General features: G+C 40.7%; 1 protein-coding gene and 2 non-coding genes across 3 annotated transcripts; all 3 read left to right on the top strand.

The window, feature by feature from the left end:
- Positions 1-209: 209 nt before the first annotated feature.
- On the top strand, positions 210-19,946 carry nop56 (NOP56 ribonucleoprotein homolog). Its single transcript, XM_061932262.1, has 12 exons — positions 210-323; positions 6,764-6,853; positions 6,928-7,042; positions 8,566-8,730; positions 8,916-9,114; positions 10,589-10,776; positions 11,020-11,171; positions 13,393-13,493; positions 16,677-16,825; positions 17,011-17,132; positions 17,316-17,426; positions 19,469-19,946. Exons 1-12 carry the CDS (start codon positions 321-323, stop codon positions 19,718-19,720), a joined length of 1,647 nt encoding a protein of 548 aa, XP_061788246.1. The 5' UTR covers positions 210-320; the 3' UTR covers positions 19,721-19,946.
- On the top strand, positions 10,844-10,962 carry LOC133578441 (small nucleolar RNA SNORA26). Its single transcript, XR_009811862.1, has one exon. It is a non-coding gene; the product is annotated as a small nucleolar RNA SNORA26 (small nucleolar RNA).
- Positions 17,176-17,245, top strand: LOC133578440 (small nucleolar RNA SNORD57). Its single transcript, XR_009811861.1, has one exon. It is a non-coding gene; the product is annotated as a small nucleolar RNA SNORD57 (small nucleolar RNA).
- Positions 19,947-20,547: the final 601 nt, after the last annotated feature.

Below are 20,547 nucleotides of genomic sequence, written 5' to 3'. Positions count from 1 at the left end.
GTAAAAAAAAAGGTCAAAGACAAAGCTATTCGGTTTCTTGTGAGTATATACACTTCACTGCCGATGTGGGGGGGCGCCACCTAAAATCTTGCCTAGGGCGCCAGATTGGTTAGGGCCGGGTCTGCTTGGCTCAAAAAATGTTGAAAAACACCGCAGTAGAGGGAAAAAGGGGGGGGGGGGAATGTCAAACGTGTCAAAGTCTCGCGATGTTTTTATTTAGTTCTCGCGGTATTTAGTGTGGTGGCATCGCAGTGAAGAAGCTCCCTGCAGTCTTTTCACGCCAAGCAGCAGAGAGAGAACATCTCTCACATTCAGACATCATGGTGAGTAAATACACTCCTGTCTTACCTACAAACTTATTATCTACGTTATCTACTTTGTGCTGAACAATACATACTCGCCAGTGTAGAATTACGACAGTTTTTTTTTAAACACTTTGGGCCTTCCTGCTCGCGGGCCTTGACTAAGAAGTTAGCCTCCCAATGTGGCTAACATTAGCATTAGCATTAGAAGTGCGTCACGTCTGTGGGAAACGAAGGCTTGCTTTTTTTTTTTGGACAGAAAAGGAGCAATTTATTGTGGGTTAGTATGATGCACCGAGCCGTTGTACCGTTATTAATATATTACCATAGGTTAGCTTGTTTCCCGCGACATGCTACGTCAGCACGTGGTGTCAAGCATGACCACGTGGTGTACACGTATGCTACTTTTAATAATCTTCCTTTAATAACTTTCCTTTTAGGGCTGGGCGATATGGCCTTTTGATAATATCTCAACATGTTTAGGCCATATCGCGATATATATGTGGATATTTTTGCCTTAGCCTAGAATGAACATTCGATGCATATAATCACAGCAGTATGATGATTCTATGTGTCTACATAAGTTAGTTTATGCTTCTTCTTCGGTCAATGGTCAACAAAATAAACAAACAGTTGTATATTTAGGGCCCGCAATGGGACATAAGGACCTATTGAATTTGTAAGGTTTTATTTATTTTTTTTCTTATTCCGCAGCTTTGCGCGGTACTTTGACCCCCTTAACATGCTTCAAAACTCACCAAATTGGACGCACACATAAATAAACTCGAACAGAACTCTTTGGTAAAAATACCAAACCCCAAAACTCTAAATTGCGCTCTAGCGCCCCCTACAAAGTAAACTTTTTCTAACTCCCAGTACGAATGTCGTAGAGCAGTGATCCTCAACAGCCGGACCGCGGTCCATGTCCGGACCCAGCGACGTGTCCGTCCGGACCCAGCACGAATTATAGTAAAAAAAATTTAAAAAAAAATGTTTTTGTCATTATTATAATTATAATTATTATAAAAAAATATAATAATTGTATTTATCTGTGAGTTATCGCTAGCGCAAGTCAACGTTCTTTGTTGTTTTTAGTCAAATATCTCCACGTTTCGTTTACACTTCTCGTGTCTCACTCACTCCGTCTCTCTCTCTAAGAGAGAGACGGAGTGAGAGCGAGAGAACGCCACTCTGATTGGCTAATTCCGGGGTATGGGTTGTCATCTCTTTCACAACGACGCGCTGATAGGCTGTTACCACCTGGGTCATGTGCACAGTGCATGGAACCTTTCGCTGCAGGCACACAGTTGTCTCGTATCGCTACTTCGCTAACTGTTCACTTGTCAGTCACTGAATGTGAATCAAATCACAATGGCATGCTCCAAGTTGGCTCAGGCTGGTAAAAGAAAGGTGGACAGGGAAAACCGACGTTTCAAGGAAGAATGGACAGAGCAATATGTTTTCATCCTACCTACTGCAAGTACCAGACCAATGTGTCTACTATGCAACACTACTGTTGCTCTGGTGAAAAGTGAAAATCTGAAACGTCACTATCTGAAAGAGCACCGCAAATTTGAAGAGACATTTCCTCATGATTCAGAGCTAAGAAAAAAAGAAATCACGAGGCTGAAAAAGCCATATGAAACATCAAGCAAGATTTTTGTTAAATCTATGACACAACAACAAATAGCAACAGAGCAGTAACGTGCGGTGAGGTTGATGGCTGGTGAGGCACTGACTTCAATACAGTCAGATTTACAAACATATGAACCCTAAAGAGTATCTTATTCACCATTTGATTGGCAGCAGTTAACGGGTTATGTTTAAAAGCTCATACCAGCATTCTTCCCTGCTTGGCACTCAGCATCAAGGCTTGGAATTGGGGGTTAAATCACCAAAAATGATTCCCGGGCGCAGCGCCGCTGCTGCCCACTGCTCCCCTCACATCCCAGGGGGTGATCAAGGGATGCAGAGGACACATTTTTTCAAAGTTCTTATTTATTTTTGTTTCAAAGAAAATATTTCATGTATTTTATTGGATATTTATTTTATTTTTGTTAATTTTAAGAAAATGTTAAACTACCTACCTCCTGCTATTATATAAGCTTGACCGATAATAAACGGACCCAGCTTGTTTCAAAAAAACATTTGTGGACCTTCAAGATTTGTACTTGAGGGCCCCTGTCGTAGAGACATGAAACAAAAACCCCTATGTAGGTCTCACTTAGACCTACATTTCATAAATTGACAACCCCCAGCAAAAATCAACAGGAAGTTTGCTATTCCCCCTTCAACACTAAATTTTAGTAAAATCAGTCACTTTTGCCTCTTTGAGCTGTAATATGACCCCCTTAACATGCTTCAAAACTCACCGAACTGAACGCACACATCAAGACTGGCAGAAATTGCGATCTAATAAAAAAACCTAACCCCAAATCTCAAAATTGCGCTCTAACGCAATTTTTGAATAAAACGGAGAAAAAACTGCTCCTCGGAAGAAAAAAATGACAAAACTGCCTGTATCTCCCACTGGGAAGGTCGGAGAGACATGAAACAAAAACCTCTATGTAGGTCTCACTTAGACCTACATTTCATAAATTGACAACCCCCAGCAAAAATCAACAGGAAGTTTGCTATTCCCCCTTCAACACATTTTTGTAAAAACCGGTCACCTTCCTTCAAAAACTATCTCCTCTGAGCACGTTTGTCGTTTCGGCTTCAAACTAACACAGGAGAGAGATTGAACCCTTGTGATTAAAACTACAGAAGCACGTTTAAATAACGGCTCCGGTTTTGATTTTATGAGCCTTCAAAGAACCGCTGCGCTGCTGTTTTTTTTAAGATGGCTGCTTAAAAGCAGGAAGCACCAGCGTGCCCACACAATGCAGACAAGGTAGGTACACTAGACAAAAGTATTTGGACACTTGGGACTAAAACTTGACAAAAGTATTTGGACACTTAGGACTAGCACCTGCCAAATATGCGGGCCCGACCAATGCTGCTTGCAGCTTTAATCATAGATTGAAATTGAAATGTTGCAGACCAAAAGGGTTTAGGCTGAAGTTGAACACTTATTGCGCCTAACCCTATAAACAATGGCAAGTACAAGATGAACTTCAGAAAATTATGAAATATTATAAATACACATAAACACAGTTCAATTATATACACAGTAAATATCCTTGTACACCTTTGCACCAATTATATACTATATACCAGGGGTCGGGAACCTTTTTGACTGAGAGCCATGAAAGCCAAATATTTAAAAATGTATTTCTATGAGAGCCATATCATATTTTCTAACACTGAATTCAACTAAATGCATGCATTTTTAAGTAAGACCAACATTTTAGAGTATAATAAGTCTCTTATTCTTTATAATATTGTTGAGCGTAGCTGCTCACTGCTTCCCTCACCTCCCATGGGATGGGTCAAGTGCAGAGGACAATTTCACCACACTTAGTATGTGTGTGTGTGACTATCAGTGGTACTTATACTTTTAACTTTAACATAATTCTGAAACTAACCATTGATAAATAAAATACTTCTTACCATTAAAGGCCTACTGAAATGCGATTTTCTTATTTAAACGGGGATAGCAGGTCCATTCTATGTGTCATACTTGATCATTTCGCGATATTGCCATATTTTTGCTGAAAGGATTTAGTAGAGAACATCGACGATAAAGTTCGCAACTTTTGGTCGCTGATAAAAAAAAAGCCTTGCCTGTACCGGAAGTAGCAGACGAGCAGCGTGACGTCACAGGTTGTGGAGCTCCTCACATCTGCACATTGTTTACAATCATGGCCACCAGCAGCAAGAGCGATTCGGACCGAGAAAGCGACAATTTCCCCATTAATTTGAGCGAGGATGAAAGATTCGTGGATGAGGAAAGTGAGAGTGAAGGACTAAAGGGCAGTGGGAGCGACTCAGATAGAGAAGATGCTGTGAGAGGCGGGTGGGACCTGATATTCCGCTGGGAATGACTAAAACAGTAAATAAACACAAGACATATATATACCGTATTTTTCGGACTGTAAGTCGCAGTTTTTTTCATAGTTTGGCCGGGCTCCAGTGCGACTTACATATGTTTTTTCCTTTATTATGCATATTCGGCAGGTGCCACTTATTCTCCGGTGCCACTTATACTCCGAAAAATACGGTACTCTATTAGCCACAACACAAACAGACTTATATTTAATATGCCACAAATGAATACCGCATAACAAACACCTCCCCCCTCCCGTCCATATAACCCGCCAATACAACTCAAACACCTGCACAACACACTCAATCCCACAGCCCAAAGTACCGTTCACCTCCCCAAAGTTCATACAGCACATATATTTCCCCAAAGTTACGTACGTGACATGCACATAGCGGCACGCACGAACGGGCAAGCGATCAAATGTTTGGAAGCGTATTCACGGTACCGTGTCTGCGTATCCAACTCAAAGTCCTGGTAAGAGTCTATTGTCCCAGTTCTCCACATGGTAATGGTAAAGATTGACTTGTCATCTTTCGGGAATGTAAACAATCAAATCAAATCAAATCAACTTTATTTATAAAGCACATTTAAAATTTACCACAGGGGTAGCCAATGAAACACCGGCCGTGTTTGTGTTGCTAAAGTCGGCCGCAATACACCGCTTCCCTCCTACAGCTTTCTTCTTTGCTGTCTCCATTGTTCATTGAACAAATTGCAAAAGATTCACCAACACAGATGTCCAGAATACTGTGGAATTTTGCGATGAAACAGACGACTTAATAGCTGGCCCACATGCTGTCTCAAAATGTCCTCTACAATCCGCGACGTCACGCGCTGATGTCATCATACCGAGACGTTTTCAGCAGGATATTTCGCGCAAAATTTAAAATTGCACTTTGGTAAACTAACCCGGCCGTATTGGCATGTGTTGCAATGTTAAGATTTCATCATTGATATATAAACTATCAGACTGTGTGGTCGGTAGTAATGGGTTTTTACAATTCTAATCACTTTCTTTTGAAGTAAGAACACAGAGTTGTTTGATTTGTAATTGTTACTCCAGATTTCAACACAATAATTATATAACATGTTAAGAGCGTTTTGATTTACAAAGTTTTTAATTTTATGTAACATAGCAATAATTTTTGCCATCTTTGTCTTAAGTATATTTATGTACAGTTTCCAATTTAATTTATCATCTATATAGATTCCAAACAAATTTGTTGAATACACCCTTTCTATCTCCATATCAATTCTTATGACAGTTATTTTTCCTATTAACAAAAATTATATATTTTGTTTTATTTAGGTTGATTGATAGTTTATTGGCATCAAACCATTGCTTTAGTATGTAGAGTTCACTCTCTACAGTCTCTTAAGAGTTGGCCAAGGTCTTGCCCAGAACAGTACAGACTTGTATCATCAGCAAAGAGAACACAGTTGAGTTTTTTAAAGATTTTACAGATATCATTAATATACAATAAAAACAATTTTGGTCCCAGTACAGAACCTTGGGGCACTCCATGTGTTATAATCTTTTTATTTGAATCTACATTGTTCATATGTTAAAACATTTTTCTTCATACTGCATTGAAATATGCTCATTTTAAACTTTCTTGCAGAGAGGGAAATCACAACTAAGTCAATTTAGCAAAAGTGTATTTATTAAGCAGTGGCACAAACATTCATGTCATTTCCTAACAGAAAGTGCAAGATTGTCAGACATTTTAAAACAAGCTACCAGTGCACTTTTATACATGATGTCACTAAGAAAAAGTGCACTTTTTGTACAGAACACAACTACAATAGTTTAAAACAAATAAATTGCACTTTTGTGCATGATGTCACAAGATATTTCAATAAGTGTCAAATAAAAATGAGCTGCATAATAGGAAATCAAATTGTGTATGTCCTTCGCTATGTGGTATGTTCCTGCGGACGTTATCTCCTTCTGTTGACTATTTGTTTCATACGGTGTTGATGTGGAAATGGTTGCTTTGGCATTTTGTTGACATGCAGAGTTTCAAGCACCTTTCATTCTCTAGCGGGTGGCTTTTCAAATGATTCTACAAATTACCGTATTCTATTAATCTTCATGTCTGTCTTCTATTTTATTTATTTCTACACATGGTTCTTACTATTATACAAGTTTTATAACTTTGTTTTCGCTTAAGTCTCAGGGTCCTGGTGGCCATGGTCTGACCTGGAGCAGATAGCTCCTGTGATAGTGTTTACTCACATGTTTCCTCTGTACTCAGCCCTGCAATCATTGGTCCATATAGTTGCATATGGGTGTGTTTGTATTTGGTATCTGTAATTGTGCTTTCGTATGTGATAATGGGGGATATGGGTCACCGGGGTATTGTTTTTAACTTTGTAAAGCACTTTGAGTTACATTTTTTTTGTATGTAAAGCGCTTTATAAATAAAGCTTGATTTGATGATTTAAATATCGAATTGGTTTGTTTCTGCAGGTGCTTTTACATGTGTTGTACGAGCACGCGTCAGGATATGCCTTGTTCATTGTCAAAGAGGTGGAGGAGATCAGCATGCTACTTCCTCAGGTAAGCGCTGTTTTCTTACTAAAATCACATTTGGTTCGCAATGCTGAAGACTTATGAATGTGTGTGCATTTTAGGTGGAGGGTTGTGTGCTGAGTCTTGCAAAGTTCAACAGTATGGTGAGCCTGGCTGCTTTTTTCCCCTTCAAGTCAGCCCAGGGTGCCCTGGAGAACATAAATGCCATATCTGAAGGCAAGTTGTCTCATGAGTTCATGTACTACTGTTAAAATGGGTCCTCGGATGTAATGATGTTTTTTACAATCTGTCAATCCCCTGAGTTACCATGCTGACAGCTTCCATTTGTAACCTGAACATCCGATGATACCAATTTCTTAAGGCATCTTAAATTGTAAGTTTTATGGGTTCTAAAGCCAACTGCTGTGTAAGAGTAGTGCAACTAATATGTTTGTGATAGCATAATACTGTCACAATTCACGCTCTCAGAAACAGTGTACATCAGTGGTCCCCAACCACTGGGCCGCGATCGATTGGTACCGGGCCGCGCAAGAAATAAAAAAATAAAAAATATATTTTTTATTAAATCAACATAAAAAACACAAGATACACTTACAATTAGTGCACCAACCCAAAAAAACTCCCTCCCCCATTTACACTCATTCGCACAAAAGGGTTGTTTCTTTCTGTTATTATTTCTGGTTCCTACATTATATATCAATATAGATCAATACAGTCTGCAGGGATACAGTCCGTAAGCACACATGATTGTATTTTTTTAAGACAAAAATAATAATAAAAATACCACGGCTGATGAAATAAAACAAGTTATGGTCATTGACCAATGGCTGCGGAAGCTAGCTCGCCAATCAGCTAAACAGACTCAGTAAGTCCAGTGAATATATACTGTATTTTTTGGGCTATAAGTCGCAGTTTTTTTCATAGTTTGGCCAGGGGTGCGACTTATACTCAGGAGCGACTTGTGTGAAATGATGAACACATTAGCGTAAAATATCAAATAATATTGATCTCATTCACCTAAGAGAATAGACGTATAAGATTTCATGGGATTTAGCGATTAGATTGTTTGGTAAACGTATAGCATGTTCTATATGTTCTAGTTATTTGAATGACTCTTACCATAATATGTTACATTAACATACCAGTTGGTTATTTATGCCTCATATAACGTACACTTATTCAGCCTGTTGTTCACTATTCTTTATTTATTTTAAATTGCCTTTCAAATGTCTATTCTTGGTGTTGGCTTTTATCAAATACATTTCCCCCAAAAATGCGACTTATTTGTTTTTTCCCTTCTTTATTATGCATTTTCGGCAGGCGCGCCTTATACACCGAAAAATGCGGTGCTTAATCCATGTAATGGTATGAGCCGATCTCACTCGTGATCAGAATCTGCAGCATAAATCCCTGATGGGAAGATCTTTAATGATTGGATTCTCACACAGATCTTTTGTCAAAAGTGAAATGCAGTTTACTTTATAGTACAATTCATGTGCTAATTCTACAGATGACTTTTATTTGGATGTGAAAATATTGATCTTGTGCATTATATTCCTCACTTACCCCAAAAGTTTAGATTTTGTGGTTCTTTAGTCTTGGATAAAATGCATGCATGAATCATAACGTTACTGGATGTGTGATAGGGATGCCAAGGTGTATTAAAAGTAGGTCAGTGTCTGAAATTGACAGAACTTATGTTAAACTCAACCAAATGTTGTTTTCTCCCCCCCTTTTAGGTATTGTACATGAAGACCTGAAGTTGTTTCTTGAGACAAACCTTCCTCTGTCTGGCAAGAAGAAAGCTGTGCTCGGCGTTGGAGATGCCAAAATTGGAGCTGCCTTGCAAGAAGAATTTGGTGTTTCCATCCAGACAAGTGGCGTGGTGGCAGAATTAATAAGAGGTAACGACTTGTGTGGGTCTTTGTGTCGTGCACTATGGCTCAGTAGTTGTTGTGATGAGATTTTTATGCTCCTTAAACTCCGTGAAGGTTTATACTGAAAATCTGAGCAGCCGACTGATTTTGATCACCTTTAACTCATTTGACTCCGTCCGTCCTTGTCTTATACTTCCTGCCTGTTCTGTCAGGAATACGCCTGCACTTCCACCAAATGGTGAAGGGACTGACGGCTCAGGCGGCCTCCAAGGCCCAGCTGGGTTTAGGTCACAGCTACTCCAGAGCCAAGGTGAAATTCAATGTAAACCGAGTAGACAACATGATCATCCAGTCCATCGCTCTGCTGGATCAGCTTGACAAGGACATCAACACTTTCTCCATGCGTGTCCGGTAAGGTTACTATGTTAAGCATGCCGCTCCAGTAACTTGAATACATTCATTAATAGGACTGTGAAAAATAGTGTTTTAGTGGCGCTAACTGATTTGTTTTGTATGTTACTTGAAGGTGATGCGGATAGCCACACCTTTCTTTAGGATAGCGGAATGGTCAAGTTGTGCCGTGATTTGGTGTAGTTACCACAGGATGCAAGGAATTGGCTGCATGTTATAAAGTTCAGTGGAACTGCAGAGACAAATATTTTTTGACATATATATTTGATTTAAACTTCATTAAGATCTGTTTAAGTATACAGTATGTCAAATATATATTCTATGTACATCACAATGAAAATGGCCAAATGTCAGACATCACTGCCCAGTGGGGATTACAATAATCTTAGTTTAAACACGGATACTTTTTAGATAATTTGACAGCCTACTTAATCTGTCATTTGCATGTGATGAGACAGTGAATTGAACAATATGGCTACACAGCCCTTTGCCTGGAGAGTTGGCTTTCATTGGACCTCATTTTGTCTCATTAAACAAAACATCTCCCTTACCAACGGTGCTACAAAATTCGATCAGAAAAAAGTTTTTATTCGTTACGTTGCTTAGTTTAAATGTAACCAATAAAAAGGGAGTGCCCAGAACTTAAAATATGCAGACAGTTATTTCCTACAGCCGCTGCAATAGTGCCCATGTGAACAGTTTTTAGTTTTTTATAAATACATACAGTATTTTTCGGACTGAAAGTCGCAGTTTTTTTAATAGTTTGGCCGGGGGGTCGACTTATGTGTGAAGTTATTAACACATTACGGTAAAATATAAGATATTATTTAGCTCATTCACGTAAGAGACTAGACGTATAAGATTTCATGGGATTTAGCGATTAGGAGTGACAGATTGTTTGGTAAACGTATAGCATGTTCTATATGTTATAGTTATTTGAATGACTCTTACCATAGTATGTTACGTTAACATACCAGGCACGTTCTCAGTTGGTTATTTGTCTCATAACGTACACTTATTCAGCCTGTTGTTCACTATTCTTTATTGATGGGTCATTTCTGAAGCGTTTCAAAGTTCTAATGCAGATGCTTCTTTGAGTTGATTGGCTATTGCTTGTTCAATAAGGAACCTCATAAGCAAAGCTGCATGCCACTCAAGATCACTCCGATTATGCACAACTGCAAAGAAGCATATTGAAATAAGACTTGCCTTTAAAACCAGCTACCATAAATGTGTATTGGCTGATGATCAGTCGGTACTCTCCTAATGCTTACCGCAGGCTGTGCACCTTTTGAGTGTAGTCTGTATAGAAACAGGAGGTAGAAAAATGTCACCCAGCCTCTTGGCTCCACCAGCTGCTGTTTGGTGGAGCGTCGGTGTTGGGTGAGACATTCTAACCATTTTGTCCAAAGAATGTTCTTCATCCGTCTTAATTCATATCTGTGGACTTAAACCAACTCTCTTCCGTCTTCAGCGAATGGTATGGTTACCATTTCCCCGAGCTGGTCAGAATCGTGCCCGACAACTCGATGTACTGCCGCCTGGCTCAGCTTATTGGTAACAGGAAGGAGCTGACGGACGAGAGCGTGGAAAGCCTGGAGGAAGTAGTCATGGACAACGCCAAGGCCCAGGCCATCCTGGATGCATCCCGGTCCTCCATGGGTTAGTTTGAATATCTGCTTTTAATCCTTAAGACTGTTCTCACTGTGGCTAAACCACACCCCTTTTATTGCCCACCTGAGACTGACAATTGTTTCTGGTGTTGAACACAGAGGGGTAAAGAATCTCTCCCATAAACCCGCAGTAGAGGCTCACATCCTCGCTGCGGACCTGTCGGGAGAAACACTGCTTCTTCTTCAACTTATTTGCAGCCTGGTGGTGTTGACGCATCATTTGTGTGTGCAGGAATGGACATTTCCCCCATCGACCTGATCAATATTGAGAGGTTTTCCAATCGTGTGGTGTCCCTGGCGGCCTATCGACAGGAGCTGCAGGGGTATTTGCGCTCCAAGATGAGCCAAGTGGCTCCAAACTTGGCTGCTTTGATTGGAGATGTGGTGAGTTGTTATTTTTGTCACCTGTTTTCCAGGACCAATGATGTTTGCCAAATCTGTCAATCCACTGAATCAGTGTGATGAAAAACATTCCTGGTACTGATGGTCCAACTTGACATAGTGGTGTGGGGATGCAACCATTCACCAGGTTTGCTATTTAAGAAAAGTTACACCAGCAGTGCAGCTATAGAAAGATATGCTAATCTGCAACATCGGTTTAAAAATGTCAGCAGGGCAAATTGTTTACCCAAAAAAGCTGAAGTCGGCAGTATCTGCATTTTCATTACACCTAGAAATATGCAAAACCTAAATATTGCAATAAGAAACTGGTCTCACACTTCGAGAAATCTCTCAAATTGCTGAAATATTTGTGCTCATGAGGTGGTTTTTGAGAAGTTTCCATATTGGCGTTTATTGCAAAAGCATGATGGAAACCTTTTTTGCATTTAAAGGTCAAACTGCAATGGAAACGCAGCTAGTCTGGCAACATTTCAGTTGCTTAAAAATGAGCAAGGAGTTGAACACGATGGCTCACCCACTTGCCATTGTGCCAAAATTGGCATTTGGGTGTGCCGCAAGGATCTATTTACCTATATTTTCACAAATACCATATGCAAAATGTATGCAGATAGAATCATTTATGTGGCAGCAGGCTTCAGAGGTATTAAACAGACTGAAACATCAACATGGCTTCAAAATAACTGTTTAACCCTAATTTATAACAGTCTTAATTAATGTTTCTCTTTGAAGACACAATCATTAAATGAAATTCAGGTCAACATTAATCAAAATAAAATAGTTGGTAAAGGAATTTAAATATTTGGGTGTTATTTTGGACCCGATGCTCAAATTTGATGGCCATATTGTAAAAATGACAAACCATAAAAATAAATATAAACTGTTTCGGACTTATTACATTACATCTTATTGTGCCATGGTCTGGGGACAGGCCACAATATGTTATTGTATAAACAAACGGTAAAGATATTTGAACAAACACCAATGAAGCATCATCACTACCATATAACTCAAAAATATAACATAAGATTTGATCATTTTATAAATTAACGTATTTTTCGGACTAAGTCGCTCCGGAGTATAAGTTGCACCGGCCGAAAATGCACAATAAAGAAGGGGAAAAAACATTGGGGGGAAATTTATTTGATAAAAGCCAACACCAAGAATAGACATTGAAAGCTTGTAATCTGCAGTATATGATTTCCTTTTCGGTGCCATTTTTGTTCAGCCCTTCTCAGTTTTTATAAGTTACCGCCAATGTTGAAATGATCCATTTTCCTAGGTACGGACGTAGTAGCATCTTTTTTTTTCCACAATACACCGCCGTCATGACCCACAATGCACTTGTGCCATGACCCGCCACTGCATAATTTCTATTGGTTGACGTGTGTGTGACGATTGCTGACATTTGCTTCGTCTCTTCCGTGAATGAGATAAATATTTGATATTTTACAGTAATGTGTTAATAATTTCACACATGTCGCTCCTGAGTATAAATCGCACCCCGGCCAAACTATGGGAAAAAACGGAGACTTATAATCCGAAAAATACGGTACTCATTTTTAAAAGCTATTTTTAAGTGTCTTACTGGATTAGCTCCTGATGTAATGTGTAAAGAAATACAAAGGTAAAGTAGTTAAGGTGTGCAGACTCCAGATGTAGACTGAAAAGGTGGTGGACCACTCTGGGTCAGTCTGGGTTCTCAGTGAAGGTCTCACATCTGTGGAAGTCTTAGCCACTGGACTTAAGTCACATTCAACTTTTCTCCACAAAGCTGAAGTGGCTTAACAAAAATGTACTGACATTGGTAACCTATGGGTAGCAAGGTTTCATCGTACTGTTCCTGTCAAAAGTTTGGTCTGTTGATTAGGCCTGCACCATTAATCAACATCGAGGTTTTAATTGCTGCAATTACGTTTTCTGAACGGTTATTAAAAGTGAATAAGTAGGCATGGATAACAAGTTACAACACATGAGTAACATTTTCTGCAGGATGTCAAAGTTAATCTAAGTCTTATATTTGTAATACAATTATTTATTTACAGTTTTTGTTCTGTGATCTGATTGCTGTTATTTCACAGTCATACAAACATTTAAGTAGTGTGATTATACATGAGTAGTCCAAATCTATGATGGTTGCATCTCTATCGTGGTGTTGATGTTGATGGCCAACATGTGTGGTGGCTGACCAGTCTTCATCTTCCAGGTGGGGGCCCGTCTCATCTCCCATGCTGGCAGCCTGACCAACCTGGCCAAGTACCCTGCCTCCACCGTCCAGATCCTGGGAGCAGAGAAGGCCCTGTTCAGGTACTGGGGCGACCCCTCCCTGCTGGGGGGAGCTGTGGCTGCAGTGATGGCAGGGCTGGGTGGGACTCGAGCAGGGTGACCATGTCTGGAGTGATCCCTCTCTTCCTTTTGCACCCCAATGTCTGAGCAACCACATACAGCACCAAGGTAGACCAGAATAATAATACAATCGTTACTGCAGCAGAGATGTACCGCACCCACTAAATTTTAGACACGTTAGCCACACCGGATTATATGCTACAGATACACGTTGTGAAATGAGTTATTTAGACATAAATATTTTGTATATGTTTATTTACATACCTTAATTCTTTCCAAACGGCAGATCAAACAAAACAGAAGTTGTCATGGACTCACTAGCTCTCCAATCAACTGAACAGACTTGGTGACGTTTTGGTGAATTTACTGAGGAAAAATAATAGACTTAAATTTAGACTTCCTTTTATTGTCATTCAAATTTTGAACTTTACAGTACAGATAAGAACAAAATGTTGCATTAGCTGGTTGTAGTGCCGGATAAAAGAGCAATAAGGGGCAGATATAGATTACTGTACAGATAAATATATTGCACGTTTATGGATGTATGTTATATTGTCTTTATATTCCAGCCAGTTAATCCATTTTGGGGGGAATTGAGGGGATTATTATGATGCGTTCAAGAGTCTTACGGCCTGAGGGAAGAAGCTGTTACAGAACCTGGAGGTTCTGCTGCGGAACCTCTTTCTAGAGTCCAGCAGTGAAAACAGGCCTTGGTGAGGGTGGGAGGAGCCTCTGCAGATTTTCTGAGCCCTGGTCAGGCAATACCAACACGGACACTTGTAAATGTGTTAGCATATTAGCTAATGCTAACGACGCTAGCTTAATGACAGTATGATAAGGCCTACAAATATGCATGAAAGGACTACCGTATTTTCCGCACTATAAGGCGCACCTTCAATGAATGGCATATTTCAAATCTTTGTTCATATATAAGGCGCACCTATGAATCCATTAGACGGAGCTGCGCTAAAGGGAATGTCAACAAAACAGTCAGGTCAGTCAAACTTTAATAGATTACAAACCAGCGTTCTGACAACTGTTCACTCCCAAAATGAATAAACAGCTGATTTATTATTTTCCCCGAGGTAAAGTCAGTGATGTGGTGTTTTGTTCATCTTTTAACCGCAAGGTATAACATGTAGTGCAACATTTATATCACATAGTGGAGGGGAACTTTTCCCTGATTCAATAAACAGATAAAAAACAGTGATACTGTTACAGTAAATCAAGCACAATATAGTAACACTCCAAATAGTGCAGAGCAATAACAATATATCAATAACTCAACGTTAATGTCACACAACACTACACACAAAATAAACATGTAACGCTCACTTTATGAAGTTATTCCTCATCCACGAATCCCTCCAATTCTTCTTCTTCAGTGTCCCAATTAAAGAGTTGGGCAGATACGGCATTCAACATGCCCGGTCGAAGTCGTCATTAATGGAGTCCGTGTCGCTGCTGCTCTATTCCCGTCTTGTACTGCGTGACTGATCGTCTTAAGTTTAAACTCTGTCGTAAGTGTGTCTCTTAATAATCTTTACATAAACAAACAAATGGAAATCAAAACGGCACGCCTCGCACAGTCATATATCCCAGCATGCACCGCGCGCTTCTTCTTCTTCTTCTACGGGGGCAGCTGCTTTCCATAGAAGAACTTCTTCTACGGGGGAAAAAGAAGTTTGGCGGCTGCTTACCATAGTTGTGAGACCTAAACTTTATGAAAATGAAGTTTAGGTTTGTTGTGGCTCAATATTGTTTCATAAATTAGGCGCACTTTTGACAAAATTTGAGGTTTTTAGGTGCTCCTTATAGTGCGGAAAATACGGTACTATCAAAAGTGACGGTTTAGTGAGTGTGAATTGTTTTAGTTTTATTGTAAAAAATGTTGCTTGGAGTGATGAAGAATCCATAGTAACACCTCGTCCGTGTTAACATTTTTTAAACTACCGTATTTTCCGCACTATAAGTCGCCCCGGGTTATTAGCCGCACCTTCAAAGAATGGCATATTTCAAAACTTTGTTCACCTATAAGCCGCCGCGCCTACGCTGCGCTAAAGGGAATGTCAAAAAAAGTCAGGTCAGTCAAACTTTAATAATATATTACAAACCAGCGTTCTAACAACTCTGTTCACCCCCAAAATGTAATGTGCAAATGTGCAATCACAAAAATAGTAACACTCAAATTAGTGCAGAGCAATAGCAACATCAATAACTCAACGTTGCTCGAAAGTTAATGTCACACAACACACAAAATAAACATTTAAAGCTCACTTTCTGAAGTTATTCCTCATCCATAAATCCCTCGAATTCTTCTTCAGTGTCTGAATTAAAAAGTTGGGCGAAAACGGCATCCAAAATGGCCGGCTCCGTCTCGTCAAAGTCATCAGAGTCAATGTTGCTGTTGTTGTCCAGCAGTTCCGTGAATCCTGCCTTCCGGAAAGCTCGGACCACAGTTGAGACCGATATATCCGCCCAGGCATTTACGATCCACTGGCAGATGTTGGCGTATGTCGTCCGGCGCTGTCTCCCTGTCTTAGTGGCGCAGGTCATCTTGTTGCTTCCTCTACCTACGCACCATTGATTCATTTATGTTCAATTCTCTTGCTGCTACTCTATTTCCGTGTTCTACTGCGTGACTTATTGCCTTGAGTTTGAATTCTGCGTTGTACGCGTGTCTCTTAATAGGAGCCATTTTGTGGTCTTTACAGATGTAAACACACAAATGAAATGAAACGTAATATCCGCGCGCTTCTTCTTCTACGGTGGCGGGTGCTTACCTTGGTGGTTGCTTACAGTAGAAGAAGCGCTTCCTCTTCTATGGGGGCGGGTGCTTACCTTGGCGGTTGTTTACCGTAGAAGAAGCGCTTCCTCTTCTACGGGGAAAAAAGATGGCGGCTGTTTACCGTAGTTGCGAGACCTAAACTTTATGAAAATGAATCTTAATATTAATCCATATATAAAGCGCACCGGGTTATAAGCCGCACTGTCAGCTTTTGAGTAAATTTGTGGTTTTTAGGTGCGGCTAATAGTGCGGAAAATACGGTATATGCAGTGAAGAAAAATCCATGAATTAGTCGCTGCAGGAGAGTTGTGGTGGTGAATGTTCCTTGTTGTTCTGAGACAGCTGTCATCTTGCAGAGCCTTGAAGACCCGATCAAACACCCCCAAGTACGGTCTGATCTTCCACTCCACCTTCATCGGCCGTGCAGCCACCAAGAACAAAGGTCGCATCTCCAGATACCTGGCCAACAAATGCACCATCGCCTCACGCATCGACTGTTTCTCTGGTGAGTTCCTCACATCGTCTTCAATCCTCCTCCTGTGGACTCTGCTGTGATGCTCACATTTTTCGTCAGCAGCATTCAATCCCAGGATTGATGTTGAACCTCAACTTCCTGAGCTCAGTCCAACATGTGCACAGATGTCAGACATGTCCGCTGCCTCAGAGTCACTTTTCATTGTGCTCCTGCAGAGATGCCGTCCAGCGTGTATGGAGACAAACTGCGGGAGCAGGTGGAAGAGCGCCTGTCCTTCTACGAGACCGGAGAAGTTCCTCGCAAGAACATTGACGTCATGAAAGAAGCTGTCCAGGAGGTAGTGAATCTTTTTTAGATGCACAATGTCCATGGTGGTCTGCTGCGAGGGATGACCAGATGCTTCCTGATTCTCACAGCTGAGGGTTGAAACTGATTTAATGAGCCTGACGTGGCGTCCACACGGAAGCTCCATGTAGCACACAATCACTGTGGGCTTGTCACACTCTGCTCTCTTCTCCAGGCCGCTGATGTTGCCGTGGAGATGAAGCGCAAACTGAACAAGCAGGAGAAGAAGCGCAAGAAGCGTGAGAAGAAGCTCCAAGAAGAGGAAGGGGGAGATGATGATGTGGAGGTAAACACATTATTAGGTCAAAGTGGACTCGCATGTTTGGATAGGAGACCCGACCCCTGCCTGTGGTCCTGTCTCAGTCCACCACGTGCCAGAGAGGTCTGACTCCAAACCATTGGCTGGTCCCAGACCGTGGGCTGGACCACTGAAGGAAGTCATACAATTTTAGCATTGCATTGTGGGTCTTTAAAGGTGCCATATGTAGTAATGTGGCCAGAAATGGTACTGCAGTCAGGGTCAAAATTCTTTAGTCCTCCCATTCCCCATGAATCTGAATCTTACTCCAAATAGCAATGGATGAGTTTCTCGCAAGATGTTTACTGATGGCCATTAGCCACATGTACCGTATTTTCCGCACCATAAGCCGCCCTGGGTTATAAGCCGCGCCTTCAATGAACGGCATATTTCAAAACTTTGTCCACCTATAAGCCGCCCCGTGTTATAAGCCGCATCTAACTGCGCTAAAGGAATGTCAAAAAAACAGTCAGGTCAGTCAAACTTTAATAATATATTAAAAACCAGCGTGATGTGGGCGCGCATGGAGTCGTATATCAACATGGACGGAGCTGCGTGAAAAAAGCCACCCGGCCTCTTCGCGTAAACTTCCCTTAACCACTCGCTCATCTTTTCTTCATCCATCCATCCCTTCGAGTTAGCTTTTATGATGACGCCGGCTGGAAAGGTCTCTTTTGGCAAGGTCTTCCTTTTGAATATCACCATGGGTGGAAGTTTCTGGCCATTAGCATGGCAAGCTAGAACCACAGTGAAGGATGACTTCTCATTCCCTGTGGTGCGAATATTCACCGTACGTGCTCCCGTTGTATCCACAGTGCGGTTCACAGGAATATCAAAAGTCAGTGGAACCTCGTCCATGTTGATAATGTTCTCTGGCCGGATCTTTTTTTCAGCTATCTTGTTTTTACAATATGCACGGAAAGTAGCCAGCTTTTCTTGAAAGTCTTTAGGCAGTTGCTGTGAAATAGTAGTCCGTGTGCGGATGGAGAGATTGCGTCTTTTCATGAACCGGAAACCTGTCGCTTAGTAGGAGCCATTTTGTGGTCTTTACAGATGTAAACACACAAAGGAAATGAAACGTAATATCCGCGCGCTTCTTCTTCTTCTACGCGGGCGGGTGGTTGCTTACAGTAGAAGAAAAAGCGCTTCCTGTTCTATGGGGGCGGGTGCTTACCTTGGCGGTTGCTTGCCGTAGAAGAAGAAGCACTTCCTCTTCTACGGGGAAAAAAGATGGCGGCTGTTTACCGTAGTTGCGAGACCGAAACTTTATGAAAATGAATCTTAATATTAATCCATATATAAAGCGCACCGGGTTATAAGCCGCACTGTCAGCTTTTGAGTAAATTTGTGGTTTTTAGGTGCGGCTAATAGTGCGGAAAATACGGTAATCAAACGGTGGAGGGCGGACATTGCAATGAAAGCAAGATTTCGGGGCTGTAAATGTAATTTTGAAACGAGTATATCCTGTCTGAAGTGCAGTTATCAGTCATCGAGGTGTTGGAATAGAAGATGATTTATTACCTTTTGACATAGCAGACATCATGATCGCTTCAGGGAAATATTTGGTGAGATTTGCTCATTTCCTGCGTGAACAAAGCTGAAGAATGTCTGTTAAGAAGTGAATAAAGAGACCATCAAACATGACTTTTAGCGCCATCACCTGGTACATGCTGGTGTTCACACTGGTAGGATGTTAGCATTAGCCACGCTAGCTGCAGGCGACAAACTTGGTTAAGCACAATTATTTTCGGAGTGAAGAAAGTATTTAAAATGTGTTTTTTCAAGGAGGTAAATTAGGCACAATTTAAAGAGACTGAAGTCTTGACTGGTCCTGAATCAGACTTTTACTTCATCCAACTCTGCTCAGAAGTCAAGCCTTTGTGCAGTTTCTTTTATTTTGTAGGATCCAGCTTGTTGCTCTCAGCAAGTATGTCTGACCCACAATGCATTGCAAACTCACCTGGCTCTCCTGAGCTCTATTTTAGGGCGGCTGCGACAATACGCTTCACTTCCTGTTTCCTGTTTTGAAGGTGAACGGCGATGCGGAGACGCCAGTCGCCAAGAAGAAGAAGAAAGATTCGTCCGAGGCTGCAGAGAACGGAGCAGGTGACTCTTCAGCCAAGAAGAAAAAGAAGCAGAAGGTGAAGGAAGAAGAAGAAGAAGAAGCCACTGAGGATGCTGTTACTCCACTCAAGAAGAAGAAGCGAAAGTCAGAAGCAGCAGAAGATGTTCCGGAAACTCCGGTGTCAAGCAAAAAGAAGAAAAAGAAAAATGCTGACTAAAAAATGACTCAATTATGTACAGTTTTTTTTTTGTTTTTATTGAATTTTATTTTTAATGTACTGTGCAACTTGTCCAGGGTGAACCCCGCCTTCCGCCCAGCTGAGAGACTCCAGCAACCCCGAAAGGGACAAGCGGTAGAAAATGTATGGATGGACTACACGTGCCTTGACCTTGAATGACATGTACTTGTGTAAATAAAGCTTAAATCAATATATATATTCTTTTCATCAGCTGGTCCTGCGTCCTCAATTAAAGAGTCAAAGTGAGGGTTTATAAACCTTTCTTCTTGACGAACGCTAACAAGAATAGCAAAAGTGATACAGATGTTAGCACAATCCCGTCATTGAGGCGCTAATACGTCTAAATTTATGTTCAACATGGTCAAAATGTTACAGTTGCTGACATTTTACGACAAACTACATTGATAGGAAGTGAGATTCATTATTTTAAACTAAATATCAATCGTATAGCAAAATACCAAATAAGGTCACTTAAGCTATTACTGTAAATGTACAAACCCCGTTTCCATATGAGTTGGGAAATTGTGTTAGATGTAAATATAAACGGAATACAATGATTTGCAAATCCTTTTCAAGCCATATTCAGTTGAATATGCTACAAAGACAACATATTTGATGTTCAAACTCATACACTTTTTTTTTTTTTTCAAATTAACTTTAGAAGTTGATGCCGTGACAAAGAAGTTGTGAAAGGTGGCAATAAATACTGATAAAAGTTGAGGAATGCTCATCAAACACTTATTTGGAACATCCCACAGGTGTGCAGGCTAATTGGGAACAGGTGGGTGCCATGATTGGGTATAAAA

The sequence above is a fragment of the Nerophis lumbriciformis genome, linkage group LG38, assembly GCF_033978685.3.
Source record: "Nerophis lumbriciformis linkage group LG38, RoL_Nlum_v2.1, whole genome shotgun sequence".
Lineage (NCBI taxonomy): Eukaryota > Metazoa > Chordata > Actinopteri > Syngnathiformes > Syngnathidae > Nerophis > Nerophis lumbriciformis.
This window is presented reverse-complemented; position numbering and strand designations above follow the sequence as displayed.

Bases quoted from the DNA above. Each gene is read 5' to 3' on its own strand.
- nop56 (XM_061932262.1), top strand. The intron at 6,854-6,927 runs GTAAGCGCTGTT...TGTGCATTTTAG, and splicing joins TCAGCATGCTACTTCCTCAG to GTGGAGGGTTGTGTGCTGAG. The intron at 17,427-19,468 runs GTAAACACATTA...CCTGTTTTGAAG, and splicing joins GGGGAGATGATGATGTGGAG to GTGAACGGCGATGCGGAGAC.